The sequence below is a fragment of the Arachis duranensis genome, chromosome 5, assembly GCF_000817695.3.
Source record: "Arachis duranensis cultivar V14167 chromosome 5, aradu.V14167.gnm2.J7QH, whole genome shotgun sequence".
In the NCBI taxonomy this organism is placed as follows: domain Eukaryota; kingdom Viridiplantae; phylum Streptophyta; class Magnoliopsida; order Fabales; family Fabaceae; genus Arachis; species Arachis duranensis.
In genome coordinates, this window is record NC_029776.3 from 16,233,537 (window position 1) to 16,247,381 (window position 13,845).

The window sequence follows — 13,845 nt, forward strand, 5'->3', positions numbered from 1 at the left end:
TTAAAATTATAGAATTTATGTTTGATAAAAAAAAGTATAAATTTAATAATAATTAATTTTTTATTTTATTATTTTATAAATCTTCTTGTTACGATTGGTAACTGGAGATTGATGGGCTGGACTGATAAGGCTGGCCCAATCGTCTGAAGTAAGAGGTCTCTGACTTGGTTCATGTCAGGGAGTTGTCGTCCGACTTAGACTAAATTTCTATTTTGATCCCTGAGATTCACGCGATTACTCATTTTGGTCTCTGAAATTCAAAATTACCTATGTTGGTCCTCCAGATTCAAGTCCAGACACCAATATGGTCCCTCAATTCTTTCCGACGATGACTAGGCAAACGAAGTGCTGAGATTGCACCCTCCCTGCTACGCTGGATGATAAGTAAACGACATCGTTTACTTTTGGTGTCCAAACAAGTTAGAAATGAAGAATAGATGAGGTAGAGAAGAAGACGAATACTTTATTTTGGATCTCCATTGTTTTTCTCCCTTTATATACAAAACGACGACATTTCTGACTTGTTTAGGTGCCAAGGATAAACGACGTGGTTTACCCATCATCCAACGTGGCAGGATGGGTGTCATCTGAGCACTCCATTTGCCTAGTCATCACCGAAAAGAGGCAAGGGACCATATTAGTGCCTAAACTTGAATCTAAAGGACCGGTATAGGTAATTTTGAATTTCAGGGACCAAAATAGTTAATCGCGTGAATCTCAAGAACCAAAATGGATATTTAGTCGTTCGACTTGTGTGTATGAAGGAATGGGGAGTGGTGCCTGCAAAGACACTCTGATGTCTAAGTTAGCAAAGGGGTAAGCAGATTTAGAGAGTATTAGAACTTAGTGATACCTGAGGAGTGTCAGTATATTTATAGTGATGAACCAATAACCACCGTTGGAGTAATTCCACCTTTTAAGGATGATAACCGTCCCTTTATCTTAGAGAAGTTGAGATATGACTCCTGGAAGTGGGTTGAAAGATTTTATGGGCAGTTACTTATTTGAATAAGTGTTATAGCCAATCCTTGGTCCTGACTTCATTGGAGTGATGTTTGTGTTGACCCCGGCCTCTTTGGAGGAGGTCGGTTACGGGAGAGACCAATCTGTGAATTAGGCATTTTTATCTTATTTGTATTTGAGCCTTAGCGTTGGATTAGGGTATAAACACTTCTCATTTTAAAATTTTTTTTTGGATTAAATTCTTTTAAAAGGATAAAATTAATAAAGTAATAAAATAAAAAATAATTACTCTTAAATTAAGATAATAAAACTTACATATAATAAAAATTACAAATTCAATAATAAATAATAATCTCTCACTTTTATTATTTTACTAATCTCTTATTTTAGATGTTTTTGTTTTCTATGTTCATTACATTAACTACGAAATGCGATCATTTTTATTCGAGTTGGAGAACTAATAATTAACCACACAAATAAGGGTATTCTTGAAATTACAAATTGTGAAAACGGTGAAGACATTTATTTATTTAATAATTTTACCCTTAACTAACTAATTAACTAACCTGACGTCCATTATTCTTATTACAAATTGTAAGCCTATAAATAGGTCCATGTGTTGTTGCTCATTTTCTTGTAAGAAGAGCGCATTTTGTTGTGTTTCTCTTCTTCCACCCTTTTTTATTTTTATTATTTCAATTCCTTTGCAAATTCTTTCTTGCATGGAGAGCTTGGAAGAGAAAGTGTCCATGTTCATGGATGATGATGAAGAAGAAGAACAATACGAATGTCACTCTTCTATGGAGGATCTCTTGTATTCCGAAAGCCTCGGTGGCGGCCACTCCGGCGGCAATTCGCTGGCGGAAACAACCTTGTATTGGGAATCTCAGGTGGCACTGCTTCAGGTATACATAGATTCTTCATCATCATTCATTTTGGAACTTGTTTTTTTTTTTTTTGGTTTTGTTTATAATTAACTAAAAGCAAATTAAAACAATTTTATTAGTATTCTTATTTTTGCTTATTTTGATTAACACAGTAAATTAAGCATCATTAAATTTTATTTGAATTTGCATATACTAGCTGGTATCTTAATCAGCTATAGCCTATAGATTATCTTCTTTCTATATTTAATTATTTGATTTTAGTTGTTTTGTTTCTGAAAAAGAAAGGGGTTAAATGAGTTATCGGATTCGTTAATTGATGTAAGATAAATTACCAACCCTCAGGAGGCAACAATGGTTGGGTATGAATTAACAAATGTGAGAGCGCCAGCATAGGAAGAAATTGGTTTCCTATTCTCATATACATGCCAACAAAAATAGAAAAAGGCTATATAATTACCTATTCTAAATATTTTTTAAATGTCATAGAATATGTTCTAAATTTTAACCTTAACAAAATATTTTTAAAAACAAAAAAATGTTATGTACGTAAAAAATAAGCCATTATGTATTTATATATTTTTTTATATATATTATTTATAATATAATATGTATTTTATACGAATAATTAATTAATAAACAATTTTTAGTGCATATGTAATATAATTTTCTTAAAATTTGATTTTATACTTATACATATTGACAATTTTGAAAAGTAATGACCAGAATCAATTTTCTTTTTGAAAAACTACACTTAAAATTTTACTAAATAAAACCAAGAGACAATTTAGTTAGTGTATATATAAAAGTAAAAACTAAAATAAAATTATTTAAAATAAATATAAAATAAGAATGTTAAAAGACCATTATTTTTAGTTTAAAAAAAGATAGAGAATTAACTCAAATATAAAATAAATAGATTATCTAACATTTTATGATATAAAAATAATTTTTTCACTCTTTCACACGAAACTATTCGATATTTAAATATGGGAATATACCTCGTGGATATTCCGGAATATTTTTATTCCACAATGGAAGGTTGTAAGTAAACAGCCAATCTATGAAAATGGAATCAGCATATGAACAACACGGCTCTGTATGAATTAATCTAAAATTACACCGCAGATAGCAAAAGGACAAAGATAGTTAAAACCACAAACAACGATGCACAATTCTGATTTGTCCACTAACATCTAATATCTAATTATCTATGCACTTGAATACGAAAAGGATGTTTTCTTAACCATACTCCACTGTGCATGTTTGCACGTTTCATGGTCATCTTAGAGTTGACTCGGGTCAAGTCTTCGACTTCGTCTCAATTTTATTGGAGAATGCTTTTTAACATCACATTTTTGTAACACTCACTTTATTATTTTGAGTTGGATTCAATTAAGACAAGTAATTTTATTATTGATTTCAGGAAATTATGGAGAGGTATCAGTCAGCAGGGTCGAAATTGAGGCAAGAGGTAGGTCAAATAATAAAGGAGGTTAAGAATTCAGATTTTTGTAGCTGCTTCAAGCCAAACTCTTCACATTGCACCACCTGCTTCAGAAGACAAGTAGTTGATATGCTCTGCCACAAAGGGTTCAATACAAGACTTCGGATATCCAAATGGGGAACCACAAAAAAGTTTCCTGGAGGTATATGAGTTTGATTTTGGAATAAAACCTTTTACAGAATCTTCTAACATAATTACCTTAAAAGTAATTAAAAAAGATATAATGTTTAATACGAAGGTTTAATTGGGTCTGTTGCTTTTGTAATTATAGGGTCTCACGAGTTTATTGAAGTGATAGCAAACACTGTAACAAGGAAGAAGCAGATCACGTTTCTAGTTGAACTTGAGTTCAGGGACCAGTTTAAGATAGCAACAGCTGGTAAAGCATACCAGAAACTTGTATCCTGTTTGCCAGAACTTTATGTCGGGAAGCCAGAATGCTTAACTGCCATCGTTCGAGTCATGTGTGAAGCTGCCAAAAAGTCATTGAAAGAGAAGAAAATGCACATTGGTCCATGGAGGAAGAGTGGATTCATGCAAATGAAGTGGTCAGGCTTCAATCAAACATTGACTTTAGAAAATTCCGCGGGTGATATTCCAGCTAATGAACCTTACCTGAGAATTTCTGGTACTCCTTCTGTGCTAGTCACATGAAAGTAATTGAGTTAGGTGAAGGTTGAATCCCAATGGTGGCTTTTGCAGAAGGATTTTGAATTGAGACCTTGTAGTTGTAGTAGGATTTGATCCCCCAGCGGAGCTACTTATACAACCCTAGAAGTAGCATAATTTAATGTACCAAGTTATGTAGTAGAAACTCAGTTTTGTGTTGTAAATGGTTTGGTCTAATTTGACCAAGGTCAATTTACGTGTATGAGGCATAAGCTTTGCACTATTATCATGAGTGCCAACAGATACCAGAAAAAAAATTACATAAGAGAAGCCTTTGCAAAAGGGGCTTCAACATGTTTTACTTGATACATGTGTCAATGACTCATTCAAATTTTCAAAACTTAATAGTTGACCAAAATTACAAAAAAAAATGCCACTCGTCACAGCAATCACTACAATATGAGCGAATAAACATACTCTTGATTCAGTTAAAGTCACAGGTAACTGTCGGATTAAAGCAATGCAGTAGGCTCATCTTCGAAAGTGAATATTTACAACTGAAATATTTACAAGTGGGGGCTGCATGATCAAAGTCTGTTGAACAGAGAGAGCAAGAGGCAAAACCGGGTGAAAAAGAAACCAAGAGATCTTCTTGGCACGACCATCCATACTACCAGCTTCAGGGCCTAAATAATAAATTTCAAACGTGAAATGAAGTTTTCAAGTTCAGGTTTAGCAGGTATATCACAGTGGAACGGATTACATATACACATTACAGGCCAGCACACAACCAGGAGGCAATGAAGTTTTGAGCATGGGAAAATGCATACCTGGTTTGATCTTAAACCTGAGGGAATATGGATGCCTTCTTAAAATGAACTTGATTGGATGGTCAGTTGACTGCTTATGCCTATCAGTTGCAGAAATCAGCTGCAATGCAATGACGAGATGATTTTAAGAAGATAAACCGTAATAAGCGAAAATTGAAACTTCATCATAAAGGAGAACATTTTGCATGAGATTTGTGCACGTATGTCCATGTGTATGTTTAAATGCATGCAACAAAAGCAGACCTTATCGTCAAACCGGAAAAGAGATTGGTCAAAGTAAGGAGAAGGACTCAGTGACTGGCAGCTGAAAGGCAATGAGGATAGCATCTTCTTCATAAACTGCATAACAGGAAACAGAATTTACAGAGAATAAGTCAGCACACCATGTACGCCTTTTGTTTTCTTTTATGTAAGGGGCAAGGAAGGGAGTAGGCTATCACAAGGTTACAACCAACAACAAAAATGTACCTGTGAAGAGCTGCTTGCCTTATCTTTTATGCTCCTTAGCTGTTCGAGGGCATGAATATTATTTGAATGAGATGATATGAAGTTCATATGCATTGAATTTCTTGATGTTGCATAGAAATGGTCACAGAACTGCTCAAACAGCATATAAAGTTCGTCTGCTGAATTCTGATAGTATATGTATAAACGAGTCAGGAATTTGAAGGGGAAACAAAGACACAACAATGAGAAAGCACATGAAAAACAAATTTACCTGATAAAAAGATACGATTTCAGTTGTATCCATGTTATACACAGCAACAAAAGCAGGGTGTGTATCAGCATGTCGGGACACCTGGCGCTTCAAACATGAAAGATCAACACATTTGTCATATTATTTCAGCAAAGGGTACGTACCCCTCCACTCTATGCATTGAAAATTTCTGCAAGACTTATCAGCTACAGCCAAAACATCAGTTTGCCTCATTTTAATAACAAGATCAAATTGTCACTTGTCAGCGATATAAGCAGTCGCACAAAAAGACTTGGGGTATTAAAAATTTAGAGTCAGTCCCTCACATTGTATGAGATACTATGATCTAGGGTTAAAGAGTTAAGTCACTGTTGCTAAAATTCTGACACTCAAAGCGTGAAATATGCTTTTAGTATATATATTAAAAAGAGGAGCAAACTCACCCCTCCATCTACACTGCCAAACTTGATTAGCAAGTGGTGTCGGTCTAAGAACTGCACCTGTTCAGGAGTTGAATACATAAAATTTGTTACATGCATAACTCACTGTATGTCATTGCCTGATGATAAAGCTCCGATAAAAGAGTCATTCGAAGTGAATAAATCCCAAAGTTCATACCTTCCAGATAATCAAATCACAATAATCTTGAAAGTGGAAGTAAAATTTCTGCCTGATTTTTTGGACCCTCTGTGAATAGGGGGAAAAAATTTAAAAACAATGAATTTATACATATTGGAAAAAAAAAATAGACCCAAGAAGATAGCAATATAGATAAAGATGGTAACCAAATATGTTGCAGAAACTCGTGAAATCATGATAACAATTATTGCTGATAGAAATTAGAAGAAATGGAAATGATAAAAATTCGAGAAAGTATCAAGATGCAGTCCTTTATACCACCAATATCCATTTTATATAGTCTATAAAGAATGTAATACAGTATAATACGGTCCTGGTTTCAGATTTTAGAATGTTTCCATGTATATATTCATCTTAACAGTTTCTGGTAATTATAGATGAGTTAGGAGAGCAACCAAGTGAAAAGTAAAAAGGACTTCTTTGTAAAAGTGTTTTTTAGTTTACAATTATTAATTGCACAAATAGTAAAGTCAATAAGTGGTTGCTCAGCAAGCAGTTTCAGCATCAAGAAGAAAAGAAAGGGAAAAGAAACTCAGGTTTTAAAACTGGCTATGTGTCAAGTCGGGAGTGGATCCTCTCCAGTGAAAAAAAAACTGGATGGTGTCCAGTGTTTAATCTCACCCTTCATTGCCCTCTCTCTCCTATTTAATTTTGGTCCCACTTATAGAATTAAAGGTGAGAGATCACACTTTATTTTCTCAAGTGTTACAAAAAATGGAGAAGATCCATTTCCGTGTCAAGTAATCTTAAGATAGTGAAGTGCCTGAAAGTCTGAAACACAAGCAAAAGAGAAGTGCAAGAGAATACATGGAGGGAGCAGGAAGAGCAAACCAAAGTTTAACTTTAGAAAACCAACCAAGGTATCATCGGTTTCTTCATTCCATAGTCCCCGGAACATGAATGAAAGTAATCGCTGCTTTATACCACTTAGAAAAGAATTCCCTGGATTAGGCTGTGCTTGGTGTATGTTATTATAAATGTGATTCCCAAGAAGCTGCTGCTGTTTGTTTTTGTCAGAAAGTGCCATGCCCTGTCAAAAAATGACACATGAAAGAGCTACAGCAAATAAAAATGTGCTGGCAGAGTATAAAAGTTATAAAAATATTGAGCTCATATGGCTTAACAATTGAGGAAGGATGTAATGACTATCAAAGATAAACATTCTTTAATCCAGTCATCATGTTCCAAAAAGGAAGAAAACATGTAGATTTATCTAATGGCACTGCGAACAGCATAGAATGAAAGGACTGACCTGAGCATTAGAATTGAGAAAAAGTTCATCATCTTCACGGCAGAATTCCCCAATAGCACGTACATGAACAAGGTTTCCAGAGTCCCTTATTTGGAGAATGTGTATTATTTGATAGCGAAGTGATACAATTGTCAATAGGTCATCATACAAGAACACACCCAAGTTATGGGCCAAATTAACGTAGTCGTTACAGAAGACTTTCTCATCGAGGACAAATCCATCTTCCAACCTATATATAATAGGAGACCGAAAAGAGAAATGAATAGAGATGTAATTAGAAAGTAACCTAAATATGGTTTTTTATTTTATTTGAAATGTGCATGCATGTGCGTGTGTTCGTGGATATAAGAGAAAGATGAATAAACACCTCAAGAGGTGGAAAGTTATCTTTTCTATTGAAGGGACACCCTGGACAGCTCCTCCAACAGCAGGTGCATCATGAACTTGGGCCGTAGAAGTGGCAAACAGTCCAAATTTATTACTCTCCATATAAAGAAAGAAGTCTTTACATATGAGTTCATTGCAAGAAGCAAGTGGTACACAATATAATTGAGTGAAAAAACTCTCAAATCTCTTTGCTTTCAATGGCAAATCATGGTTGTCACAGTCTTCATCTTTGCATGAAAATGATAGCCATCTAGGCCTATAAACAATCAGCTCTTGCTGATTTCTGCTAAAACTTATAAGGTATTGACCATCATCAGTGAATTTACGAAATGAATGGTCTGGGCATTCAACCTCGTATACCGTGTAACTTGGTACCAAGTTTTCATAGAACTTCCTGGCATAATGAACCTGCAAGAATTAAATGACACCTGCAAAAATTAAATTCAATTCAGGTTCCTTCAACAGAGGAACAAGACAGCAATTCCAAAATTTCCCACCAAGCTAGTTGAAAAATTTCTAAGATGTAGTTCGGCATTTACCCACCCAACTCCTATCAAAACAACGAAAACAAACACAAACAATAACAAACACTAAGATCAATTCCTTCCCTGAAATGCGTACTACCTCGTGTAGCTAAGCATAAATATTGGTAATCATCCTTAATATTTGTGTTCACATTATTGATTATATTTCACCAAATAACATAGTAAACTAGAAGGAGGCGAAGAAAGATCAAAGTTGTAAGAATTCACAGAAGAAACCATCTTAATATAATACGTAGCAAGAAGAAATTACACTGGTGCCAGGAGCAGGAGTGCAAATCTGACGATCGAAAATCCTAGCTGTAATATTACTGCTTTTGAAGAACATTAAAGCTTCTCACAAACTCGAAAACTTATTCGTACTGAAAGCAAAGCAAAGAAAATGAAATTATCATGTCAGGCAAGTCATTTATACGGAACCATTAGTTCTAATATCATTAGTATATAATAAGTTTTCTGTAAATCGATGGCTCCAGTCAAGGAATGAGAACCCTATGTCAAGAGAGCAATGCTATTTTTACATCAAAGGTAAACATTTAGGGTAGCCACCGTGAAAAGAAAGAGAAAGATAATAACAACACCCTTGAAAGTCAAAATCAAAACTTAAAGACATATTTGTTCAGAACTTGACAGTTACTATAAAATGATCCATCATTGGTCCATACACTTCACAGTTCACATCAATAACCCTCGGCATATCACATTAATCTACATAATATGTAAAATTATATAAATAAATAAGTAAACTCAAATCCTGAGCAAAATAGTAATTTCCTCGTTGAAAAAAAAGAAATTGGGAAGACAGTGAAAAAAGGGCAGCGTAATCTTCATCGTAGAAATTTGGTAAACTATACTAATTGTTACGGAAGGGAAGAGAAGAGGAAGCATTAGGAAATAGCAAGAGCATTGGGTATCAGATGACGGATGCAATTGTTAAAGGAAGACGTTGAGAATTAGTATTGAGATTCTCGGAAATGAGAGCGAAAAAATGAATATATTCAGAATAAAAGTAGGAGTATTCAGCATTAATTTAAAGGAGATACAATTAGAACAAGAAAGAAGGAAGGGTTGAGAAGTTACGAGTGAAGAATGAGCAGAGAAGAAGAAGAAGAAACCACCCACTGTGCACACTGCCACTGGCGTCGCGAGAAGAGAAATGAAATTAGGGGATTGGAGAGAGAGAGAGAGAGTAATGATAATATAATGAGAAGGAAGAAGAGAAGGGAGTATTTGGCGTATGACATCACCACGTCCACGCGTCTTGTGAGTGAGACAGAGCATCCAAACACCACAAACAATTTCCCTCCTTTTCTTTCCGTTCTCCATTTCCCCTCCAACCTCCTCTGGATAAGATCACACCCATTTGTATTATGACTTTAATATTTATCTATTCACGTTATAAATCATTTTATTTTATTTATTCAGTTATTTAATTAAATTTATGTATGAACATATTTTTTTAGCTATATATTTAAAAAAAAGTTATTTTTTATATTATTACAAATATATGATTAGATATTCTTGTACACTCTTATTTTTATATTATATATTTTGTGATGGTTTTACTCTAAATTCTTTTAATATTATTTTTTAATTATATATAAAATATTTTTATTATTTTTAAATTGAATTATTTAAGAATATGTATAAATAAAATAAAATAATCATTATTTTAATTAATCTGATATTGAAACTTGAAAGAATCAATGCACAGTTATGATAGCACCCAAAAAATAATAGTTATGCTTATTAATCTAGTAATCCTTTTAAATACATACATGCTTATACTTCTATGTACCCTCTAAATAGTTTCGCATAATTTGTTTGTGGATAAACTTTTATAAAATGTTTTTTGAAATTTCCAATTTTTTTTGTGTGAATCTTTTTTTTTTTTTTTTGGACTTGGCCATGGGCCAGAAGACTGACCCGGCCCTAAACTCATAACCCGAACCCGCCCAGACCCAGATCCCAGAAACCGAATTCGCTCAGCTCTCCACCCTCACTGCCCGACCCTAAAACGTAGCACATTGGTTATTTTTCCTCCACCCAGAAACTTGATTCGCTCATCTCTCAACCCTCACTACCCGATTCTAGCCTGCGGAGCCAATCTTCTTCTTGGAAATGGAGCTGTCCTCGATTCGCCATTGATATTGAACCTCCATGCTGTGCTCGGAACCTTCATGCATGGTGCTGATCTTGTATTGTTTCCTCGTGGGCGGACTCAGTAGCTCCATTACCGATCTTATTCGTTGTTGGCGTTCCGTGGTCAGCCGGCGCGGAGTTCGTCCGTTGTTGGCTCTCTTGGTGGCGTCGTTGGATTCTTCTAGCAAATGCTGATCTCGTAGTGCGAGGTTCTGCCCAGACTGAAATCTGGCCTCGGTCCCTTCGCTGAGCTTGTTCCTTATGCTGCTAGTGTCCCTGCTAGAATCATTCCTCGGCCTTTGCGAAGTCGTGGGTTGAAGCCGTCGTTCCCCCTGTGGTGCGCGGTTCTTCCAGGTTTCCGCTTCCACCCGCCCCGGTAATCCTTCATCCCTTTGACCTTCTTGAAAGTTGGTTGAAACTGAAACCTGGTTGCCTTGTGTTTGATTGTAATGATTGTGCTGAAGATTAGCGAATCCTGCTTCCTTTCTGATTATGTTCCTGACCTGTACAGGCGGAGATACTGCCCACTGCCTCTGTAACTGATTTCCTGCTGCCATCGCTGCCAGTTGGTGAGCTAAGATGTTTCCTTCGCGTGGAGTCCAAGTAGCTCCCACATCCGGCGCCTCTTCCAGCATTTGCAGGATGTCCCTGATGATTGCGTCTGCTTCAGCTAATGGCGTTCTTGCCTTGATCGCTTGAACTAGTGGTAAACAATCAGACTCGATTATACAATTCCTTATCTGGAGATTTTTTGTGAGAATAATAGCTTCTCTGTATGCTTGTGCTTCAGCTGCTAAGACTGATATTGTCTTAAATTTTGATGTTATTCCTGTAATGATTTTTCCTTGCCAGTCCCTGATTACTGCTGCTGATGCTGCAAATCCTGTGTCCCTGTGAAAGGCCGCGTCTACGTTCACTTTCACCTTGTTGCGAGGAGGAGGCCTCCAGGTGATTCTTCTACTCTCCCCATTCATGCCTGCTCTATCTTTGTTATCTCTGTTTAAATCCTTTGTTGCAATAATATGTTCTGCTGCAATCTGTTCTGAATGATTTATTGTCTGTTGTGGATTGAGTCTTGTCTGTTGGAATATGTGCTGGTTCCTTGCTTTCCAAATGCACCAACACACACAACCTAGGTTGCACAATACTTTGTCCTTTTCATTTCCTGCCACAGTCTTGATTTTGTCAATTGTACTCATTAACCATTTTTCAAAGGATCCCACATTATGGCCATAGGCACAATTTGAAGACTAGATCCAAACCATACCGCTCTAGTCCACGGGCATAATAGTAACATATGTTCAATAGTCTCCTCTTGTTCGTGGCATATGCTGCACATCGGAGTAGGTGCACTCTTGCGCTGATGTAATTTCGTGTTCACTGGCAAAATTCCATGCACCGCTTTTCATAAAAAAATTCTGACCTTTTCTGGAACCGGTAACCTCCAGATCCTCTCCCATACCTCCTTCAAGTTCTGGCTTGTCGAAGCTTTGCCGATCGTTGCCGCTTCCCTTGTATCTTTCTCCTCCTTTGCTGCGTGGTATCCGGATCTGACTGAGTACTGTCCGTCGTTCCTATATGGCCAAACAAAATGATCCTTCTTGTTAATCAAACTGATAGGCGTTCTGGTTATCAGCTCAAGCACATTACCATGAAAAATATCCCTAATTTTTTCTAAGTCCCAGCCCTCACCCTCTCTTATTAGCTCACTCACTCTTCTATGTTGAGTTTCTCCGACTCTCCTCAACTTTTCTGTTCCTACCACCCAATTATCTTCCCAAATATCTATTCCTGCTCCACTTCCTACACTCCACCTTCCCTTCTTTCTGAGAAAATCTTTGCCTTCCAAAATACTCTTCCATATCCATGAAGCGTTCCTTCCTCTCCCCGCTTCCCATAGGCTGCAATTAGGATAGTAAATGGCCTTTAGAATCCGAGCCCATATTGCATCTTCCTCCTTTAGAAGTCTCCAAACTTACTTAGCCAAGAGAGTTGTGTTTTGGCATTCAAAGTCCTTAAACCCCAAGCCTCCGTTCCATTTGCTTTTGGTCATTTTTGTCCAGCTCTTCCAATGAATACTTCTATCCTTGCCGTGGTTAGTCCACCAGAATTTCGCAATTGCTGATTCAATTTTTCTGTGAAAAGACTTAGAAAATTTGATGATGTTCATGGCATAGACTGGAATCGCCTGTATAACAGCTTTTATCAAAACCTCCTTCCCGCCTGATTTAAAAGTTTCTCTTTCCATCCTTGCATTTTCTCTAAAATCTTCTCTTGTATCCACTCTAGAGCCTTGTTCTTGGATCTGCCCCAAGTAGCTGGTAATCCTAGGTATCTTCCTGGTTCTTCCCACGATGCCATTCCGGTGATCTCTTCAATATTTACTCTCCTCTGAATCGATACCTGACTTCCGAAGATCAGTCCGGATTTCTCTGTGTTTATTCTCTGTCCTGATGCCTCTGTGTACTTGTTTATGATCTGAATTAGTTGGTAAATCTCCTCTTCTTGCGCTCCTGCAAAAATGATACAATCATCAGCGAATAATAGATGAGTTATGACCGGTGCAGTTGGAGCTAATCTTATTCCTGAAATGAGGTTATCCGTCAACGCCCTTTCCATTAGTACGGTAAAACTTTCCGCTGCTAGGATAAAGAGATAGGGCGATAGAGGATCTCCCTGTCTGAGTCCCCGTTGAGGGTGGATCTTGGCTGACAATTTTTCATTGATCTTGAATCTATAAGTGGCACTCTTAACGCAACTCATCATCAGATTCACCCATTCTCTGCTGAAGCCAAACTTTTCCATAACCCTTTGCAAGAAATTCCATTCCAATCTATCATAAGCCTTGTTCATGTCCAATTTGATGGCTATGTCATTGCTTCCATTATTTCCTTTTCCGTTTAATTTGTGAAAAACTTCCTGCACTATTACTATATTATCTTGTATTAGTCTGCCTTTTATAAAAGCGCTCTGAACCGGAGATATGATGACATCAAGAACTTTCCTTAACCTTCCAACCAAAACCTTCGTCACGATTTTATATATGAAGTTACAGCAACTTATGGGTCTGAGATGGTTCAAACTTTCCAGTTGCCTCACTTTGGGAATCAAAACTACAATTGTTTCTCCTAAGTCCTCCGGTAATCTGCCTTCTTCAAAGATCTGCCTTACCACACCACACACTTCGTTACCCAGAATATCCCAATGCTTTTGGAAAAAAAGTCCGTTTAACCCATCTGGTCCTGGGGCCTTCAAGCTTCCCATGCTAAAAACTGCGTCCTTAATCTCCTCATCTTTTATCTTTCCCATAAGATCATCATTCATCTCTCTCGTGACCCTCGTAGGTATATCTCTTATGCAGTCTTCCATGTTCCTATCCCCTTCCGAAGTAAA

The 13,845-nt window shown here is 36.6% G+C and overlaps 2 protein-coding genes across 3 annotated transcripts; one reads left to right on the forward strand and one right to left on the reverse strand.

The window, feature by feature from the left end:
• The first annotated feature begins 1,591 nt into the window (after positions 1-1,591).
• LOC107488377 (uncharacterized) lies at positions 1,592-4,249 on the forward strand. Its single transcript, XM_016109123.3, has 3 exons — positions 1,592-1,868; positions 3,274-3,496; positions 3,626-4,249. The coding sequence occupies exons 1-3, from the start codon at positions 1,686-1,688 to the stop codon at positions 4,006-4,008; spliced, it is 789 nt and encodes a 262-aa protein (XP_015964609.1). The 5' UTR covers positions 1,592-1,685; the 3' UTR covers positions 4,009-4,249.
• A 3-nt stretch (positions 4,250-4,252) lies between these two features.
• LOC107488376 (light-mediated development protein DET1) lies at positions 4,253-9,593 on the reverse strand. Of its 2 annotated transcripts, none has more exons than XM_016109121.3 (12): positions 9,391-9,593; positions 8,564-8,672; positions 7,749-8,176; positions 7,382-7,610; positions 6,986-7,159; positions 6,109-6,177; positions 5,934-5,990; positions 5,512-5,592; positions 5,262-5,426; positions 5,037-5,132; positions 4,794-4,893; positions 4,253-4,649 (listed from the first exon to the last, which is right to left on the reverse strand). In XM_016109121.3, the coding sequence occupies exons 2-12, from the start codon at positions 8,636-8,638 to the stop codon at positions 4,495-4,497; spliced, it is 1,629 nt and encodes a 542-aa protein (XP_015964607.1). In that variant the 5' UTR covers positions 8,639-8,672; positions 9,391-9,593; the 3' UTR covers positions 4,253-4,494. The 2 variants fall into 2 exon arrangements, with proteins under 2 accessions (XP_015964607.1, XP_015964606.1); XM_016109120.3 differs by having other exon boundaries at positions 5,512-5,598.
• Between the last annotated feature and the right edge of the window lie 4,252 nt (positions 9,594-13,845).

Bases quoted from the DNA above. Each gene is read 5' to 3' on its own strand.
- LOC107488376 (XM_016109120.3), bottom strand. From the start codon at position 8,638: ATGTTCTTCAAAAGCAGTAATATTACAGCTAGGATTTTCGATCGTCAG. The intron at 7,160-7,381 runs GTCAGTCCTTTC...ATTTTTTGACAG, and splicing joins TTCTCAATTCTAATGCTCAG to GGCATGGCACTTTCTGACAA. The intron at 6,178-6,985 runs GTTGGTTTTCTA...CCCTATTCACAG, and splicing joins AAGAAACCGATGATACCTTG to AGGGTCCAAAAAATCAGGCA.
- LOC107488377 (XM_016109123.3), top strand. From the start codon at position 1,686: ATGGAGAGCTTGGAAGAGAAAGTGTCCATGTTCATGGATGATGATGAA. The intron at 1,869-3,273 runs GTATACATAGAT...TATTGATTTCAG, and splicing joins CTCAGGTGGCACTGCTTCAG to GAAATTATGGAGAGGTATCA. The intron at 3,497-3,625 runs GTATATGAGTTT...TTGTAATTATAG, and splicing joins CACAAAAAAGTTTCCTGGAG to GGTCTCACGAGTTTATTGAA.